Raw genomic sequence first — 19,598 nt, 5'->3', positions numbered from 1 at the left:
TAATTTCTTCTTCTTAGAATATCACTTATAAGTTTTGCTTTCGGAATAGGAGAATACAAACTAAGTTTAATTCCAATTCTGATAGAGCAATGCATTGGAACATGCATCAATTTTCGTGTCCCACAAGGAAAAAAAATCGAAAGTATCTTTGTCACATTGTTGATTTTGGTCCATCTCTTTATTTGGAAACCACTTTTAGAATCTCCAAATAAATTCGACGACATGAAAGTTCTACCTAATTAACCCTTGGAAAAAAATTGACAGCTGAAGCTTCCCAATTAGAATTTGTGGTGACACAACAGTATCACCTATAAGTAATTGAATCATGTGCACAAACACAGGATCAGATTCCCTCACAATTCCAGAAAAAAACCTAGAACAAGTTCCCCTCTACTTAAAGTACCCTTCGCCACTGTCTCCCTCCACACACCTCCTCTGTTTTTTCTTTCAAGGCAACCCAAAAACTAAAATAAAATAGAATAAATTCAGCCATTAATGGCAGCCACCACAACAGGCACCGCCAACATCTGCCCTCTCTCAAACCCATCTCCATCTGTTAACCCTAAGCCGTCGCAAAAAACCCATCTTTCTCTTTTCTCCAAAACCCTGCAAAAAAACCCTTTTTTTCCTCAGAAACAACAATCTTTAACCCACAAAAATAACTTCACTGTTCTATCAAAAAACCCCGTCTCTGAGTTTTTCACCACAAATAAAGAATACCCAGATGACGGTTTTGGCAGTTTTGATGATGATGACGACGATAAGCCCCGTGAGGAGTGTGGTGTTGTGGGCATCTATGGTGACCCAGAGGCCTCGCGTTTGTGCTATTTGGCGCTACACGCGATGCAGCATCGCGGCCAAGAAGGTGCAGGTATAGTTGCTGTGAATAACAAAGTTCTTCAGTCTATTACTGGTGTTGGTTTAGTCTCTGATGTGTTTAATCAGTCTAAACTTGATCAATTGCCGGGTGATATGGCCATTGGTCATGTTAGATATTCGACTGCGGGTAGTTCTATGCTTAAGAATGTGCAGCCTTTTGTTGCTGGCTACAGGTTTGGTTCTGTTGGTGTTGCACATAATGGGAATTTAGTTAATTATAATACTTTGAGGGCTAAGCTCGAAGATAATGGATCCATTTTTAATACTAGTTCTGATACTGAGGTTGTTCTCCATTTGATTGCCATATCGAAAGCTAGGCCGTTCTTTTTGAGGATTGTGGATGCTTGTGAGAAGCTTGAGGGTGCTTATTCAATGGTGTTTGTTACTGAGGATAAGCTTGTTGCGGTTCGTGACCCGTATGGGTTTAGGCCGTTGGTGATGGGTAGGAGGAGTAATGGTGCTGTGGTTTTTGCATCAGAGACTTGTGCACTTGATTTGATTGAGGCCACATACGAGAGAGAGGTATATCCCGGTGAAGTTTTGATGGTGGATAAAGATGGGGTTCAATCACTTTGTTTGATGCCTCACCCTGAACCTAAGCAGTGCATCTTTGAGCATATTTATTTTGCATTGCCCAATTCTGTTGTTTTTGGTAGGTCTGTTTATGAGTCGAGGTATCATTTTGGGGAAGTACTTGCTACCGAGGCTCCTGTTGAGTGTGATGTTGTGATTGCAGTACCAGATTCTGGAGTGGTGGCTGCACTTGGGTACGCTGCGAAAGCCAGGGTACCATTTCAACAAGGGTTGATAAGGTCACACTATGTTGGGAGAACTTTCATTGAGCCTTCCCAGAAAATTAGGGACTTTGGTGTCAAGCTTAAGCTCTCTCCTGTAAGGGGAGTGTTGGAGGGAAAGAGAGTTGTGGTTGTGGATGATTCAATAGTGAGAGGAACAACTTCATCGAAAATTGTTCGGTTGCTTAAGGAGGCTGGAGCTAAAGAGGTTCACATGAGAATTGCAAGCCCACCAATCATAGCTTCTTGTTACTATGGAGTGGACACTCCAAGTAGTGAGGAGTTGATTTCCAACAGGATGAGCGTCGAGGAAATCAGGGAGTTTATTGGGTGTGACTCACTTGCTTTTCTGCCAATTGACAGCCTGAACAAGTTGTTAGGCAATGATTCTCAGAATTTTTGTTATGCTTGCTTCTCTGGGAAGTACCCTGTTAAGCCGAAGGAGATGAAGGTGAAACGGGTTGGTGATTTTGTGGATGATGGGTTGAATGGAAGCATTCAATCCATTGATGGCGGATGGGTTAAGGGACTTCAAAATCAGGACAAAGTTGAAGACGTTATAGCTTCCAATACCTCAAAGTTACCACCTTGATGTCACCTTTTGAGATCAAACCACCATTATTATTATTGTTATTTCTTTTGCTTTCCTGGATGAACTAGGCTCCAAACTCTGAAGATTGCACAATTTTGTCCGACTCTAATGTTTTCCAAAGTTTTAATCTTATAAGCTTGTGTTTGTCTTTCTTTGGCGATAGATTATGGAATTAACTTGATGTATGTTGTTGCATTAACCTTTCTTTGTCTCGGTACTGTGATATGATAATTCTTTAAATTCAAGTGCCGCGTTTTAACTTTTTTGGGGAAACTCTTCTGCTTCATTCTTAATGGTATCATAATGACGGCTCATGTCTGCAGAAATATTGGATTACCTTTCATCAATTTTCATTAACTAAAGATGTAATGATTAATACCTCCTGTATTATTTAATTTCTTATTTTCTTTCATGACCTTTTCATCAAGTTTCATTAACCAAGCATCCGGACTTGGAACTTTTAGCCGTCTGGAAAGTCAACTGTGATACACAGTTATTGTCACTCTCGAGTATGAAGTGGTAAATATAATTAGGGATGACAGTGCACAGGGTTTGATTTGTTTGTTTTTAATTTGTATCACTCACGTACTTTTGCCATTGACAGCGTTATAATATTAAACGGAATTTTAGTAAAATGAGTATTTTACCCTTAAATTTTAAGGTTTTTATTTATTTATTTTGTATCATAAAACAATAAAATGAAATGAAAGAAAAAGAGAAACAGAACAAATATAAATAAGAGAACAAATTGACCAAATTAAAAGTTTTTTTCGTGTATATATATATTTATAGTGAAAATCTTTTGATAGAGGGTTGATAATTTTTAAATGTAATAAATTATTTACTGCGAGCAATATAAATGTGTACAAAACCTATCAATCCAACATAATATTTAAGCCAGAAAAACACAATAAACAAATAATGTATCAGACCAATCCATCAAAGTATCGAACATAAACTTTCGGAGCATGGAATGTACTAGTCCATGAAACGCCGCGTTTTATGTTTAGTGCGTCTTGGTTCCGATCCCACCTCATGACTCATAAAAACGCCCCGTTTTAATGGGAGTATAAAAGCCGTGAAATTTTATGATTGTCGTCTCTTCAGCACTCGTCAGTAGCCGCCTAAACAACCACCGTCTGTGGTAGCAAGAAGAGGAAGAGAGGTCCCCTTCTCTTTCAATCAGAAAATTACCTCTTTGTCCCTAGGGTTTCTTATTTTCAGTATTTACTATTGTTAGCAAACAGCCAGATAATAAGAAGAAGCATGGCATCGTTGAAGAGAAAGTCAATAATGGAAGACTCGTACGAGACTCCTCAACCAATGCAGAATTCGAACGGCAACGGGACAATGATTGTTAACGACGATGAGCCAGTTGCATGTCTACACGACGTGTCGTTTCCCCCCGGTTACGTGCCTTCTTCTTCTTCAACTGGAGCAGCTGCCGCTGAAGCTGACGCCAAACCTGCTAAGGAATTCCCTTTCACTCTCGACCCATTCCAGTCCGAAGCTATCAAGTGCCTCAACAACGGCGAGTCCGTTATGGTTCGTTTTTTATTATTATTATTATTATATACACGGACGCGCGCCCGCGCGCACACACATATGTATAAAGCTCTAATTTTTTGTAAAAGATGTAATTTGAATTTGGAAGTGCTTTCGTACAAAGCGCTCTTCTTTTCAGCTCACTGATAATAATTTTTGCATTAAGTGTTATCTTGTGTGAAAAATAAAAATAGTTTTTTTTCTCTTCTTTTTTTTATAAAAAAATCGGGTTTGCCTTTCATTTATTTGACAGGTATCGGCCCATACATCTGCTGGGAAGACTGTGGTAGCATTGTTTGCTATTGCTATGTCGTTGCGGAATAAGCAACGTGTGATATATACTTCACCGATTAAGGCACTCAGCAATCAGAAGTACAGGGAGTTTAAAGAAGAGTTTTCAGATGTCGGTTTGATGACTGGGGATGTCACAATTGACCCTAATGCTTCTTGTTTGGTAGGTCAACTTGGTAGTGTCATCTTTTGGGTGTTGCAGTACTTTGATTTGTGGATTGCTTATATGAAGTTTAATTTCAGGTGATGACTACTGAAATCTGGCGTAGTATGCAGTACAAAGGCTCAGAGATTACGCGTGAAGTGGCTTGGGTTATATTTGATGAGGTACATTACATGCGTGATCGTGAGAGAGGTGTGGTATGGGAAGAGAGCATTGTGATGGCTCCAAAGAACTCCCGATTTGTGTTCCTCTCCGCTACTGTGCCCAATGCAAAGGAGTTTGCTGATTGGGTTGCAAAGGTGTTTTACTTGCACCATGCCGATTTTTGAGTTTCTTATAAAAAAATTATGCCTTCTTACTTTTGTGGTTATGTTTACAGGTTCACCAGCAACCATGTCATATTGTTTATACTGATTATCGCCCAACACCCCTTCAACACTACATTTTCCCTGCTGGTGGTAGTGGACTATACTTGGTGGTGGATGAAAAGGGTAAATTTCGTGAGGACAGCTTTCACAAAGCTTTAAATGCACTAGTTCCTGCTGGTGAGGGTGAAAAGAAAAGAGAAAATGGAAAACGGCATAAAGGTTTGGTGGCAGGCAAACTTGGAGAAGAGAGTGATATTTTCAAGATGGTGAAAATGATCATTCAGCGTCAATATGATCCTGTAATAATTTTCAGCTTTAGCAAAAGGGAATGTGAATTTCTTGCAATGCAGGTTAGTTGCCCTTGTTGGTTTAAAAGTTGCTGCCTTTCTTCCAGGAACTGGGGGGAGTGGGGATTCTGTTGCATGCTCACCTATATTTGAGCCCTTGCTACAGTTAGCTTGGTCAATATTTTTAGTTATTGAAGAACTTCTATGTTGAATAAGCATTTACACCCTGCTACCCATGTCCTTATGTTGTGAGTTATTAGCAATTGGGTGCCTACTTGGTGTGATGATTTATGCCTGCTACCCATGTCCTTATGTTGTGAGTGATTAGAAATCTAGGTGCCTATTTCGCATGATTTATATGGATAGTTAGGAGTCTTATCCAGAGAAATATGGCAATCATTTATCTATTTTTATTTGCCTTTATGCTTTGAAGGGAAAAAAAAGATCACATAGAACACAATTTTATTTCTATCTAAATGAAGACCCAAAAATAAGATAAATCAGTTGTCCGCCAGAATATTTACACAAACTAGCAGTACAAAATTTGATACGACCCAATTACTCAACACAAAAACGACACGAATAAATGGGTGTGGGTAGTCAAATTTGACACGATTATTAAATGGGTTGGGTCCGGCTTGACACGATTTTTTTCGTGTCGGTTTAGGGTTAAAGTTCTTGACCCATTTACCTGATCAATGACACAATTATATTTTTTATTCTAAATTAATTTGTAGGTTCTTGTCATCAAAATTCAAATATTAGACATGATTCTCTATTTTTTTTTTTAAGGATTAACGTATATACAAGATTTCATTTATAAAATTTTATTTAGATTTAGAATTCTAATGGTATAAATATGTAAAATGTTATTAGGCGTATATTTTTATAATATTGATATATTATACTATTTACATATATATAATTAAAACTTCAATAGTATAAAATGTGTAATATTTTGGTAGATATGTATGCTTCATAGTATCAATAAGTTATGTGTGTGTGTGTGTGTGTTTAATGTAAATTTTGTTAAACATATAGTTATTAAGCGGGTTATTGGGTAACCCGTTTATTTTCCGTGTTGGGTTTGGGTCTCAATATTTTGACACGATTACTAAATGAGTCGTGTTTGGGTCGATCTAAATTTGACACGACACGAATCTGACATGATATGAACACGACCTAATGACCCATTTTGCCAACTCTATAATTTATATAGACGTCCCAGCTTTAGCAAAAAATTAGCATCAAATTAAAATGGAAACTAAAATTTTTAGTATCATGCACCCATAAAGATGCCAAAAAAGAACCTTATTGATCAATTTATTTTTCGATGTACTTTAAGTTGCTAAGCATACCATTCCCTTCCAGTAAGGCCATCATTGCTTTTTTGCAAATGTGAAAATATGGGTTTCATTTTCTCTTGTCTGTTATAGATGGCAAAATTGGATCTTACAGAAGACGATGAGAAAGTGAACATAGAGACTATCTTTTGGAGTGCCATGGACATGCTTTCAGATGATGACAAGAAGCTACCTCAGGCAAGTTTTTGGTTGTATATGTTTTGTGCCTGCTTGAGTGTATATGGTGCCTCATTTTGGTTGGAATATGTGACTTGTAAAGATATGTCTCTTTAACACTTGTTCAGGCTGAGATGGTTTGGGTTGCTTTCCTTTGTCATATTACTGTTTCTTTCTTCTGTTACTTGCTTTACTTTGGTTCTGCATTCTCTCTCTCTCTCTGTGTCTCTGTCTGTGTGTGTGTGTGAATCTCCTGCTGCAGGTAAAAAGACAGCCAAAACAGAGAAGGGGAAGAAAAAAGTGCTGTTCATACTTTTCTTTTTGGAGGTTGAACTTGTTCCTTGGCTAGTGACTGAGAATTTATTCCATTTGCTTTTTAAATATGAGTCTCAGTATTCCTCATTGCTTCCCCACCTCATTTAGATGATTTTTAGACTTCAAATTGATATATCGACTGGATAACGCAGGTGATCCAGCTATTCTTTCACGAAGTGAGATTTAATGTTCTAGATTCAACCTGTGCTTTGTCTGTGATTTGGCATTGCTTTCTATGTACTACAACTTCTGTGCATAGTGTGTTATGATCACAGATATAATTCTTTATTGAGCCCAAAGTTGCATTTTTGTTGTATATACATAAATATTCTACTTTTTTTTTAATAAATTATTATGCCTCTATTCTTGTCAACAGGTTTCAAATATTTTACCACTATTGAAACGTGGAATAGGTGTGCATCATTCTGGCTTGCTTCCTATATTGAAGGAAGTGACTGAGATATTATTTCAAGAAGGATTAATTAAGGTTGGTAGCAAACTATGCATTTACTTGGGTGACAGCTATAGATTTTTAGCATGCTTAGAGAGATGGTGATGGGTATTGATTTATTTTATTTAACTTGAGTGGTTTAGAATTAGATATTCTTGGGTTGTTAAATGTTCATAGCAATTTGGATGTCACTTTTTCCATTCTTAACCTTTTTCCAATTTGATTTTATCTGGTTGTTGATCCTGTTCTTCTCCAAACACCAATGACTAGTGTGTAATATTAATGTTGAATAAGAAAGCTGAAGTTTGACTTATATTTTCTGGACTTCCTACCTTAAATTAATTACTCATATGAAGATTTAAATTTATTCTTAGCTATAAGAATAATGTTTCCATGTAGAATAATAAGTTTAGCTCTTTCATCTCCAATTCTAACTTATTTTCCCAACTATTTGAAGTTCCAAGAGGACTGAAATTTTTTCTTTAGTGTTTGTTTGCCACAGAGACCTTCAGCATAGGTTTGAACATGCCTGCAAAAACTGTTGTGTTTACAAATGTGCGTAAGTTTGATGGTGACAAGTTTAGATGGATATCTAGTGGAGAGTACATACAGATGAGTGGCCGTGCTGGTCGTCGTGGCATTGATGAACGCGGGATATGTATCCTCATGGTTGATGACAAAATGGAACCTTCTACTGCTAAAATGATGCTTAAAGGAAGTGCTGACAGTTTGAACAGGTACATTACCATTGTCTAAGCCTCTACGCTGTCTGTTCAGGGTGTCTGATCTAAAACTAAATACTTGGTGTAGAAGATTCAACTTTGTCGAAGTGGGAGGCTGTTTCAATACTCTGTTAGAAGTGAAGTGATTATTCAGAAACCTAGTGCTCCATCTAGTGTAACCACATACGAATCTGCTTATATTCCTATATTTTCCCCATACTTTTCTGAACTTCAATCTCCAGTCCATCATAGGCATATTTCACTTCTTGTGCACGCTTAGATAAGCTTACGATAATCTGGGTGTAGTATTTCTTTTTTAAGCTTATGGTCTATTTTTTGTCTCTTCTACTGATATATTTTTTTTCAATTGCTTTCCAGTGCCTTTCATCTAAGCTACAACATGCTTTTGAATCAAATCCGCTGTGAAGAGGGGAGTCCTGAAAATTTGCTCCGTAATTCATTCTATCAGTTTCAAGCTGACCACGCCATCCCTGATCTTGAGGTCTGTTTATATTAAAAGTGTCCTTGAATTTGTCGCTTATATGCTTGTTTCTGATTTTGAACATATTTGTTTCCAGAAGTAGTAAATCAATTCTTGACTATTTTTTATAAAACTTTGTTTGGTTAGTGATCACGGTCTATTGTGTTTTCTTTTCCTTGGACCTATATTGGAGTTCCTAGTTCTTCATTCTGGTTGGGTGATTGGCATTGTTCCGAGGTGGTATAAACTTTCTGCTGGTTGGTGGTTTCCCTACTTTTACTGTGCAAGTGCCAGCTACACAAGCAAATGCGCACGTATTACTGTTTTCTTAAACATGAGTCAGAATAGCCAGAACAACTCAAGATGGAGTAATACTTGTTGGTGGTTGGTAGTTTCCCAGCCTTGCTTTTGCATTTGTTGGAGTGGAGGACCAATTCGTTTAGGATTTTGAAAACAATAGATTTTTTATAGTGAATGATAGATTGTTGAAAATCCTTGAACATTAATTATGTGAAGGGACAGCTAAAGAAGAGGGTGTGTGGAGGATAGGACATGCTGCTGGTATGGTGGAAAAGCCATAACATTCAATTCAAAGAGTTAATGTAAAAGATGAAAAAACCAAACTTGAATTTTATTGAAAGGTACAAAAATAGGATAATGGGATGATAGAAACCTTCTTGGAAGGATGTGAAACATAAGAAGCTGATGTATAAGATAACTAGACAAGTGATAGAGCAAACATTTTATAGGAGCTTGCCTTATTTTTTTAATAGGACAAAGGTTATAAGAAGGGAATACATACAAATGTGAGTCTCATGTTATTTCAGCTCAAAATAAAAAAATAAAAGGAATGTTTTGTGATGAATATGAAATTTAACTCCTTCCCCAAGATATATTTTCTGTCTTTTTAACTTTAGACTGCAGTAAACATTGAAGCATTTATTTATTAATCTCGTAAAATATGTTAATTTGCAGAAACAAGCAAAGGTCCTTGAAGAGGAGAGGGATTCAATGGTAATTGAAGAGGAAGATAGTTTGAAGAATTATTATAATTTGCTACAGCAATACAAAAGTTTGAAGAAAGATGTTCGTGATATTGTGTTCTCTCCAAAGTACTGCTTACCCTTTCTGCAACCAGGCAGGTTTGTTTGTATTGAATGCACCAGGGGTGATGACAACTCTCCATCTTTCTCCACTGAGGATCATCAGGTTACATGGGGAGTGGTTATTGAATTTGAGAAGGTGAAAGGTGTTTATGAAGGTGAGAACTCATCTTTATTTGTATTAAGTGGTGCCTTGACAATTTAAGCTTGTTAGTTATTTGGTGGTGAATGCATGATACAGATGATGCCAATAAAAAACCAGAAGATTCCAATTACACAGTGAATATCCTTACAAGATGTGTGGTTAGCAAAGATGGAGCTGGGAAGAAAACATTGAAAATTGTTCCGTTGAAGGAGTCTGGGGAACCTCTTGTCGTATCTGTTCCTATTTCTCAGGCAATATTTCTGATGCTTTTCTTCTGTTAATACATACTCTGCAGCCAGTTCCCCCTTGTCATAAATTTTGATTTTACATCCCACATTTGTATTTAATGTTTGTATGGTAATGTCTTGTCAGTATATTTTCTTTAGTTACCTACATCTATCTCTTTGTTTTGATGTTTGGTAGTAGAAGAAGAAAGCAAAAAAGGAAATTCAATTTGTAGCAAGATAACTGAAGGCCGAATTTTCTTGAAATACTTTTAAAACAGTGTTCAATTTTAGTCTTCATATGAATATTTACTTTTGGTAGTGAAAAATGTTAAATTGCTCTTTTTGCTTTAGAAAATTGGTCTTGATTTCCTGGTCTGACACAAATGAACTGATAATAATTCTATTCAAGCAAAAGCATGAGCTTGGAAGAGCTTTTGTTTTGTGATGCTTTTTACTTTGTTGGTCCATCTTAGTGAAACTAAGTTGTGATCTAGAGAATAAAGAATTTATGTGCTATCCTCTGTCTTGTACAGATCATTAAATTAAGTAGCGCTCGGTTGCCTATGCCAAAGGATCTCTTGCCGTTGCAAACTCGAGAGAACATGCTGAAGTCGACATCTGAATTTCTTGCTAGAAATGCTAGCGGACTGCCTCTAGATCCTGAAGCAAACATGGGGGTATATACTGTACCTTGCTTTTGCAAATCATTTTGCTATCTTTAAAAGTCACCTTTACTCAGTTTTTGTTATTTGTCAGATACGAAGTAGTTCATATCAGAAGCTGGTCCGTAGAATAGAGGCTTTAGAGAGCCTATTTGACAAGCATGAAATTTCAAAGTCTCCGCTTATTGAGCAAAAGCTCAAAGTGTTGCACATGAAGCAAGAATTGACGGCCAAGATCAAGTCAATTAAGAGACAGATGCGTTCTTCTACTGAATTGGCATTTAAAGATGAGCTTAAGGCAAGAAAACGAGTTCTCCGAAGGCTAGGGTAATGAAGCTTTTTCATATATTTATCTTCAAAATAGTTCATTCTTTCTTTGGTGTCTGCCTGGTTTGTGCTTGACAGCTGAGTTAGTGAGGGTGCTAGAATTTCTTTTGACATGTTTCATAACTCACATACATTGAAATAACACTAAGTGGAAAAATCTTCCTTCAACATGTATTTACTTTCATCCGGGGCCATTTTCATTTCTTTCTAGGTTGTGATAGTGGTACACTTGGAATTGCAGTGCTCCATACTGTTTTATCAGGCCAAGGCCTATTTCATTATATTGTTTGCAGCTTTATAATTGTTTGTGTTAGCATTAACTCAAAAAACAGCTACCAGTAGAGAAAATTTGCTGGGAATTTTATATTACTATTATTATTATTTTTTTTTTTTGGACAAAGCTGGGAATTTATTAGTCCCATAGAACAATGCTTCATATATGATTATTAGCATTAAAAAAAGGAATCATCAAGTTTTTGTTAGGTTCATGTTATTAAATGGCTATGTTTATATGCTTTTTTATGTTGTCAATGCAAGTCTAGAAGTACCTAGTGATGATGTGAATCTTGTTCCAGATATGCTACAAGTGATGATGTTGTAGAATTGAAAGGAAAAGTTGCTTGTGAGATCAGTAGTGCTGAGGAGCTCACCCTAACAGAGCTCATATTCAATGGAGTTCTGAAAGATGTAAAGGTAGAAGAAATGGTGTCTCTTCTCTCTTGTTTTGTGTGGCAAGAGAAGCTCCAAGATGCTTCAAAGCCCAGGGAAGAACTTGAATTGCTATTTACGCAATTGCAGGATACAGCTAGGAGAGTTGCCAAAGTTCAGTTGGAGTGCAAGGTACTTATGGAACTTATTGCTGGTAGCTTTTTATCTAATCTTTCATGTTCACAAATTGCTTCTTTGGATTTTAGGCATATTATTGTTGTCATTTGTTTTGATAAAAAATATTGCACTCACAGTTGTCCTTTTGGATATCTAATGCAAATTGGACTGGTAAGACGGATTGGTCAAAACTATCTTTTAGCATGATATAAAGCATGACAATGATCATTCTTATGTTATCATAGTTGCTTGTATACCAATTTTAAATTTAAATTATTGTAGTACCATAGTGCATTATCACAAACTTAGGGCATGTGTGTACTTGTGCTCTTGTTAATTTTGAAATTACAGCAGCGAGTGTTGGGTCAACACTCACTTTTACTTTGTAACCAATGTTTACCGCCCACTCATCTATTTATACTTAACAAGAAGTGATTCCATTCTTACAGCTCGTGGGGTAAAAGTCTCAGTACCTCAATCTAAATTCGCAAGCGTATCTTTAGTACAACTGATTAAATGTTGCACTAAAAGAGTGGAAACTTATTTTGGTATAGGTAGCCACAACTGTCGGCATTACTTCTCATGGTTGGAGAATGTTGATTCCACAAATCATGATTTCTTTGTTCAGTTCTCAAAGTTGCATAAAAGAAATTAGAAAGTACCCATAGTTCAACCTTCTTTGCTGCAAAAAGGCACTGAAAAGTTGTCGGAGACTTTAGATTTGATGTATCTGTAAACTTATTGGTAATGATTGAAAAGTACAGCTATTTATATCTTGATATTCATGTAGGCAAAGTTTGGCATATTATGGGAGTTCCTGCACAAGTGGATTCGACTTTTGTGTTTCAATAAAGATGGACATACCTAATTCATCTTTCAGTGGCTGATAGTATGTGTTTCCTGTTTTCTTTTATTACTTCAGGTTCAAATCGATGTGGAGGGTTTTGTGAATTCATTTCGGCCTGATATCATGGAGGCTGTTTATGCTTGGGCAAAAGGATCCAAATTTTATGAGATCATGGAAATTACGCCGGTCTTTGAGGGTAGCTTGATCAGGGCAATTAGGAGACTTGAGGAAGTTCTTCAACAACTTATACTAGCGGCAAAGTCCATTGGGGAAACTGAGCTCGAAGCAAAATTTGAAGAGGCTGTTTCCAAGATTAAAAGAGACATTGTGTTTGCAGCATCATTGTATTTGTAGTCCACCTGGAGACAGTAAGTTGCTTTGTAATGCTGGAAAGCGTCGCTTTAACATCGAATCAAGTTCATTTTTTATGCTACAAGTCTATTGGATGAAGAAGGAAGAGAGAAGAAACTTTCGAGGAAATAGCAATCTAGACACTTGTATATGCAAATGGGAGAAGAAAGAGGCAGTGCCATTGTTTAAAGGAGAAAGAAAACAGCCTGTCACCTTACCATCTTTGAAGGTGATTTGTGCAGAAGGGAGAGATCATCTTTATTTATACGAAAGACCAGTGTTGTATGCTGGAGCCTCTATGTAGTCGATTAGTGTTTTTTCAGAAATTGTTGCATATTGTTTAAAGGAGAAAGAAGCAGTTTGTTCACTGCAAATCAATTTTGATTGGAGCATGTTGTAATTTTGAATACATGATTAAGGTTATAAATCAAAGTAAAATTTGTGTTTCTGCCAAGTTCCTTTCAAATATTTGGGCCTTTTAGTTCTCTTTTGGTTCCAGGCGGTAGTAACCTGTGAATTTATTGAGCAATTTCCTGTGAATTTATTGAGCAATTTGATTATATGGAATTGTATGAAAATATCTTACAACTATTACAATATTTTTTTAATACAATTATAGCATATTACAATCGTGGCAAGTTTATGTTATCATTCAACAATCTTTTACATATTTATTCCTCAACTTAGAATATAGAGAGCAAAAGTTGAGAAAAGTAAGCAAAATTTTTGAAAATATTAAGAAAAATATGACAGTGGTAGCAGAACTGCGTCTATTGCGAGATATGGGGGAGAGAGTGAAAAATGGATAAGTTTCGCGAAGTCCCAGTTCAGGAAGTGGCCAAGTACACTAGATCAGATACTTGAACCGTATCTGCAAAAAAATTTCATTTCTTCAAAGATATGAAATTGTACACTTCAATTAAGTCAATAGCCACAAAACTAATCGAAAATGACAAGTGGCAACCCCGCTTCCCCTCTTTAACATTATTAGCAATGAAAATAATCGATGTTTTGATTTCCTCAATAACAAATTGTGATCAAAATTGCCCAATTAGTGTGTCATCACCGGGATCCAGCATACAGAATTGACTTGAACTGAAATACGAAATGGATCTTAACAGCATTTTTATTCTGCCAAACCCACAATCAAAATTCATCCATGAGCAAAGGATGAACAGCACAAAAAACTTAGCCATTTTCTGCTCGGTCATATGCATTGGATTTGTGCTTCGGTGCAAATGTGAAACCATCAGGCACCTTGCCAAGCAACATCTCAGATATTCGAATCTGCAGAAAAGAAGAAATTTAATACAACTATATTGTTTTCCACCTAAGTATTGGTAATAATATGAGCCGTATTGGAATAGAAAACAATAGCATACCCAGTCAGCTGCAGAATCAGAGGCCATCAGTGTCTCAAGGTCGTCACGACCAGAGTAGGCAGGTGGACGCCAGTTCAGTCTTTGTGGGATGACATCTAAAAGGCCAACAGGTATGTATCTGCAAGTGTAGCTAAGCCATTCCAATAAGAAATGCCTAGTTGTTTCCACTCCTGCAAGGAGACGCAAATTAAGAACCCATGAAAAATCACATTTTAGACAATAACACAAGTCCAAAACATTTCAGACAGCTTTAAACTGTATTGAATAGTTAAAAATAAAGTAAATGAACTAACTTCTGAGTTGCTATAAATTAGTGAAAAGTTCAAACGAAAATATTAATAGCACCACCACAATTATGAAACAATAAAGACAAGTTTAGGTAAGAATGAGAAGACTCTTTTCATTCACAAGGCAACTACTACTGAGAGTTTCCACAAGTATTAACCACGTAAATAAAACTAAAAAGCATTGATATGCAAAATATTTGCAGTTCATCTGTAACTTTAATTTTTAGAAATGAACTATCACATACCTTTCTTGTCAGATCCCCAATGTTCAAGGCCAAACCGTGCAAAATCCTTCATAATATTTAAACGTTCGCCAGAAGTGATGTCCCAGTGCCTCTGCTCCTTTATTTCAGTGAATATCCAAGGCTGCCAGGCACAATACAAATTATTCACAAACATCTTGACTTCAATAGAATAAGTGTATAAGCATGCAAGGACATACATTTCAACAACTGAGAAGTTTGTTAATAATATTAACTCATACTGGAAAATAGATGGTCAAATACAAATCAAATATACACACCTTAATTAGGGCTCCTCGAGCAATCATACAGGAAGCGAGCTCAGGGCAGTCAGATTTATGCTTGTTCCAGTCTAAATATGAATAAATATCACCATTTCCAAGAACTTGCAGATCATCAGAGGCCTTTCTTGCACATTGGTATATGTAGTCCCAATCAGCAAGCTTGCTATAGCGTTGCTGACGTGTCCGACCATGTACTGTCACCGCACTGGCTCCCCAAGTGCCTATATCTGCTATTAAAGAATCAATGCGGTTTTTTCCTTCAAAATAGCCAGTTCGCACCTAGTGTAAAACAGGATTGTGACATTATGCATCTTCCTATTGTGGCATGATGTCGGGGAAAGAGAAAAAGTGAAAGCAGAGGATAAGGTATTCTGCAGATGCAGAAGAATTAATTGACTATCACAGGCACATAATAATCCAAAACCACCACAAAGTATTCAAATATCTTCCCATTAAAAAAATGCTAAGCAGCAGAGTGAAGCGCACCTTTATCTGCATAGAAGGTCAAATAAAAGTTTTTCCACGTACCTTAATAGTTATAGGTTTGTCCACTGTACCAGAAGTAGCTTCAATAATGCCTTTCATCCGCATTGGCTTTGTAAGAAGACAAGACCCAGCACCCTTGTTAACAACAATGTCAATTGGACAGCCCATGTTAATATCAATGAAGTCCACTGTGCATTGCTGATCAATAAGTTCAACTGTGCGTGCCAGAGTGTCTGGGTATGCCCCACATATCTGTACACCAAACAAATCTTCTGATGAATGTCGTCTCAGCAGAGCCCATTCTGAAGCTTGTCCCTATTCCCAGAACAATATGATAGTCAGGAAATGAGACATGGAAAGTCATAAAAGCAGCACCAAATATAAAGAATGTTAAGTTTACCTATTAAAAAAAAAAAGAGCACAAAACCAGTGATAACATCTCCATAGAGGAAAGAAAAAGAAGGGAAAAGATCATATGAATCCAGTTCCAAAACTAAAAATTGAAAATTACAGATTACAGATACTGGGACAACGCATCATGCTTAAATACCTTGCATATATGGCATATTAAATACAGAGAACATGTATAAGCCCAGATTATTTTAAGCAGATATAAAAATATGTGCTGTTTACTGCTAGCTGAAGAACAAATTTAAACCATGTAGAGAAATATATCTTAATTTCAGAGTATGAACAATGGTTTGTGTTTAAGATGCCGCACACTCATTAAGATCACAGAAAGGAACAACATCTCCTGCACCATTGACTGTCATAATTTATGTAACTCAATTGACAAAAGCAGCACATGGACCTGCAAAAGATTTGTACACATTGCCATTTCACCGCATGTTACATCTGCTCCCAGTACTTTGCAAACCCTTCGGAAAGGAAGATTCCCAACAGTGGTCAGAGGTGCAAGATAAAGCTTTTCTCTAAAATCAATAAGCTTCTTTTCACGAGAATGTGTTTTTAAACTTCCATCAGTTTCAGGGAGTATATCATCAATTTTAGCTGCTGGTTGAGTATCTGCAGTGTTATTCCTAGTATCTTCCTCCAATACACTCACACCTGCCTCAATAATTTGAAACAAGTTAGAAACAACTTGATGTATGACAACTAGGCACTAACACTGATTATACTTCAGACTAATACAAGTGAAACCAACCATTGTCCCCTTCAACAGAGCAACAATTTTCAACATTTTCAGATTTTGCTTTCTTCAATGGCCTATCATTGATAATATTATTCTCTTCTGGAACACAGGGTGAGCATTCAGATTCATCCACTGAGTCACCAGTTCCTTTCATGCAACCATTTCCGTTGGTAGCATGAGAATTATTAGAATCAACTACACCTTCTTGCTCTTTATCTTCCATCACTTTCATTTTTGACTTGGCCGGACCCTGCAAAATCACAGTACAGCACCAACATGACCAACAGAATTAAACGATGAATCAAAATGATACAATAGACAGTAATACCAGAGAAACTGTATTAAACTATTAATAGAATGAGATTGAGATGAAGACAAAACACAAATAAAAGAGAGATACAATTCCATACCAGAAGCCCAAGAGATTTGAGTTTGGCATCAGCTTTTGGGAATTTCATTTTATTCTTCCACAAAAGTTTCTGCACATCTTTGTTCAAACCATTCACCTCAGAGCTTTTCCGCAGCGTGTTTGTAGAACCAGCAACATCAACAACATCTCTATGAGTACCCGAAAATCTGCAGGCCAAACCATAAGGACACGGCCCTTCAGAACTCAAAAACGGGCATTCACCTTCTAGATCATCCGGTTTCTACATGTATTAAACAAATAAACCATCATCACTCTACTGAACAAACATAATATATTAGAAAAGCAAAAAACTCAATTGGGTGCCTTGATACCTGAGCCTTGAAGCCATCTAAGTCATGGCTGAATCGGCACTTATCTTTATAAGGGCACGAACTAACATCTCCACTCTTAGCTACTTCAGGACAAAGATGACTAGCAGATTTTTTTTCCTGCAAATTTAACAACAAATAAAGCTCTTCCTTAAAAAATTAAACACCAGCTTATACTTAAAAACATTTAGTTACCAACATTTCCAACAATGATGAAATCTCAACAATTCATTTTCTGTGACTCATTGCAACGGACGATTCAGATAGGTTTGGAAAAAAAAAATTGCATCTTTAAGCCCAAAAAAATAAAAAAACTTGTCTTTCGAGACAGGGAAAGAAAATAACCTGATGACGTTCACGTTTGAGTTGCCGTTTTGATTTCTTTTCCTTGACTAAGGTCGACGAGTGCTGCTGAGATGACCTCTCGTTGGTATATTTAACGGTGTCGTTTTGATTGGCTCTTGTCGGCGGAGGACGAAGGAACTGTTTCTTAACTGGAGCTATGGCTTTGGCCACGAGCTCCTCTGGCATTAGATTATGAACCGGAACTCCGGTTGAATTCGGTTGTGGTGGCGGTGAGTCCGCCGGAAGAACCCGGGACTCACTGAGTTCGGCTGCGGACTCGGCCATTTTAACTCAGGTTAAGAACTCAGTGATGCGAGTGGCAATGAGGGTTATCTGTAGGGTTTATAGCAGGTTTGGAAACATTGGTCTGCGGTTTAGATATTTTTTATTCCGTTAAACAGGACGACTGAAACGACTTGCCGTTTAATGAAAATGACGTCGTTTAGTCGTAACGTTGTAAAAAAAATGAATAAATGAAAAAAAAATTATATTGTCAGAAGTGGGATTTGAACCCACGCCCTCTTTCGAAGACCAGAACTTGAGTCTGGCGCCTTAGACCACTCGGCCATCCTGACTCTTTGATGAGGCGGTCGGCTTTCTTAGATTCTTACAACAATTTTAAATCATTACTCCCTTCTTTGCAAATTAAATCATTAATAGATACCTAAAATAATTTGATGTAATTTTTATTTGAATCGAGCTAGTGGCACCCTCTAAAATTCTTATACAACCGTCTTTTAGAAATTTACAATTTAAAAAAAAAAAGAATTAAACTCGTATCATCCTTCTATCATAAAATGGAGTTGTTAATTACTGGTGCCCAATATTTTGAAAACTCTCAAAAGAGAAATAGGTTAATAGTTTGATTTTAAGTTTTAATGTAATTGTAATAGTATATTAGTTGATATTATAAGCACTTTCTCTTTTTCACGTTGATTATTATTTTGAAAACTCTTAGAAACTAATGGATATATTTGAAAATAATTCTCATTAACAACGTGCATGAAAGTTTGAAATTAAGTTAGTGAAAATTCCACAAAGTGTAATCCGAGGTTATTGGGTTTTGTTGACAAATTAGAATATAGGGTTATTTGTGGAATTAAAATGGTGTTTTTAGAAGTAGGGTAATTTCAAATATTTTCAATGGGATATTTATACAATAGGGGTTTTATAAGGAGTTTAGAGGGGTGCCAATAGCACTATATTATTATTTTTTTTCAATTTTCACCTTCCTTCTTGACCTTGTTGGGGAATCTATGGGCCACCTCAAATTTGTTATGAACCTATCAATGAATTCTGATAATGTCTTTGTACCACTTGATTTTTTTATTTTATATCATCAAATCATTTTGTTTTTCACATCGTTAACAATTGCTGATGTTACATGGATAATTTTATTAATTTAATAATTTGAGTTAAATTAATTAAGGAAAAATTATCTATGCATCATTTTCAAATTTGTTGAAAGTCCATGTAACCACCAAAAATTTTTGAAAATGTCTTCATACTATCTAACTTTTAATTTAACCCGCCACTTGGAAAAGATGAGAGAAAATTAATTGTGGAGATTATTTTGGTGATTATTCACACAAAAGTATTTATTATTTCATTTTAGCGACTATTTTTTTTGGGGTATGGATGGTATTTGTATTTTTGAATTGAGAAGACAATACGATAATTTATTGTTTTTGTCATTTTCATTGTTCATAGGCTAAAGTTATTATTTTATGTATCCATAAGCAAATTATTTTATGTATCCATAAGCAAATTAGACTGTTATCATATA

The 19,598-nt window shown here is 36.3% G+C and overlaps 3 protein-coding genes and 1 non-coding gene across 4 annotated transcripts; 2 read left to right on the top strand and 2 right to left on the bottom strand.

Annotated features, from left to right (window-relative positions):
* The first annotated feature begins 276 nt into the window (after positions 1-276).
* Positions 277-2,510, top strand: LOC18034090 (amidophosphoribosyltransferase, chloroplastic). Its single transcript, XM_006423456.2, has one exon. The coding sequence runs from the start codon at positions 496-498 to the stop codon at positions 2,263-2,265; it is 1,770 nt and encodes a 589-aa protein (XP_006423519.1). The 5' UTR covers positions 277-495; the 3' UTR covers positions 2,266-2,510.
* A 669-nt stretch (positions 2,511-3,179) lies between these two features.
* Positions 3,180-13,420, top strand: LOC18033670 (DExH-box ATP-dependent RNA helicase DExH9). The gene is made up of 14 exons (XM_006423455.2): positions 3,180-3,810; positions 4,064-4,264; positions 4,345-4,563; positions 4,644-4,982; positions 6,356-6,460; positions 7,131-7,241; positions 7,692-7,942; positions 8,306-8,429; positions 9,384-9,669; positions 9,753-9,907; positions 10,417-10,560; positions 10,640-10,872; positions 11,448-11,712; positions 12,620-13,420. The coding sequence occupies exons 1-14, from the start codon at positions 3,532-3,534 to the stop codon at positions 12,896-12,898; spliced, it is 2,991 nt and encodes a 996-aa protein (XP_006423518.1). The 5' UTR covers positions 3,180-3,531; the 3' UTR covers positions 12,899-13,420.
* Positions 13,421-13,738: 318 nt separating this feature from the next.
* LOC18035251 (tRNA-dihydrouridine(47) synthase [NAD(P)(+)]-like) lies at positions 13,739-18,174 on the bottom strand. Its single transcript, XM_006423454.2, has 10 exons — positions 17,813-18,174; positions 17,471-17,587; positions 17,140-17,379; positions 16,742-16,979; positions 16,388-16,644; positions 15,619-15,891; positions 15,088-15,369; positions 14,810-14,930; positions 14,278-14,447; positions 13,739-14,182 (listed from the first exon to the last, which is right to left on the bottom strand). Exons 1-10 carry the CDS (start codon positions 18,095-18,097, stop codon positions 14,084-14,086), a joined length of 2,082 nt encoding a protein of 693 aa, XP_006423517.1. The 5' UTR covers positions 18,098-18,174; the 3' UTR covers positions 13,739-14,083.
* Positions 18,175-18,303: 129 nt separating this feature from the next.
* Positions 18,304-18,387, bottom strand: TRNAL-CAA. Its single transcript has one exon. It is a non-coding gene; the product is annotated as a tRNA-Leu (tRNA).
* Between the last annotated feature and the right edge of the window lie 1,211 nt (positions 18,388-19,598).

This window comes from Citrus clementina, unplaced genomic scaffold, assembly GCF_000493195.1.
Source record: "Citrus clementina cultivar Clemenules unplaced genomic scaffold, Citrus_clementina_v1.0 scaffold_8, whole genome shotgun sequence".
Taxonomy (NCBI): domain Eukaryota; kingdom Viridiplantae; phylum Streptophyta; class Magnoliopsida; order Sapindales; family Rutaceae; genus Citrus; species Citrus x clementina.
The sequence above is the reverse complement of the archived record's forward strand: the minus strand, read 5'-3'. Positions and strand labels throughout refer to the sequence as shown.

What these genes read in the sequence shown, in the direction of transcription:
- LOC18035251 (XM_006423454.2), bottom strand. Translation starts at nt 18,097, where the DNA reads ATGGCCGAGTCCGCAGCCGAACTCAGTGAGTCCCGGGTTCTTCCGGCG. An exon ending in TGTGTACAAATCTTTTGCAG is followed by an intron (nt 15,892 to 16,387) that starts GTCCATGTGCTG and finishes TTCTGGGAATAG; the next exon opens with GGACAAGCTTCAGAATGGGC. An exon ending in CTGATTCTGCAGCTGACTGG is followed by an intron (nt 14,183 to 14,277) that starts GTATGCTATTGT and finishes TCTTTTCTGCAG; the next exon opens with ATTCGAATATCTGAGATGTT.
- LOC18033670 (XM_006423455.2), top strand. Translation starts at nt 3,532, where the DNA reads ATGGCATCGTTGAAGAGAAAGTCAATAATGGAAGACTCGTACGAGACT. An exon ending in ACAACGGCGAGTCCGTTATG is followed by an intron (nt 3,811 to 4,063) that starts GTTCGTTTTTTA and finishes TTTATTTGACAG; the next exon opens with GTATCGGCCCATACATCTGC. An exon ending in TTCAAGAAGGATTAATTAAG is followed by an intron (nt 7,242 to 7,691) that starts GTTGGTAGCAAA and finishes TTTTTTCTTTAG; the next exon opens with TGTTTGTTTGCCACAGAGAC.
- LOC18034090 (XM_006423456.2), top strand. Translation starts at nt 496, where the DNA reads ATGGCAGCCACCACAACAGGCACCGCCAACATCTGCCCTCTCTCAAAC.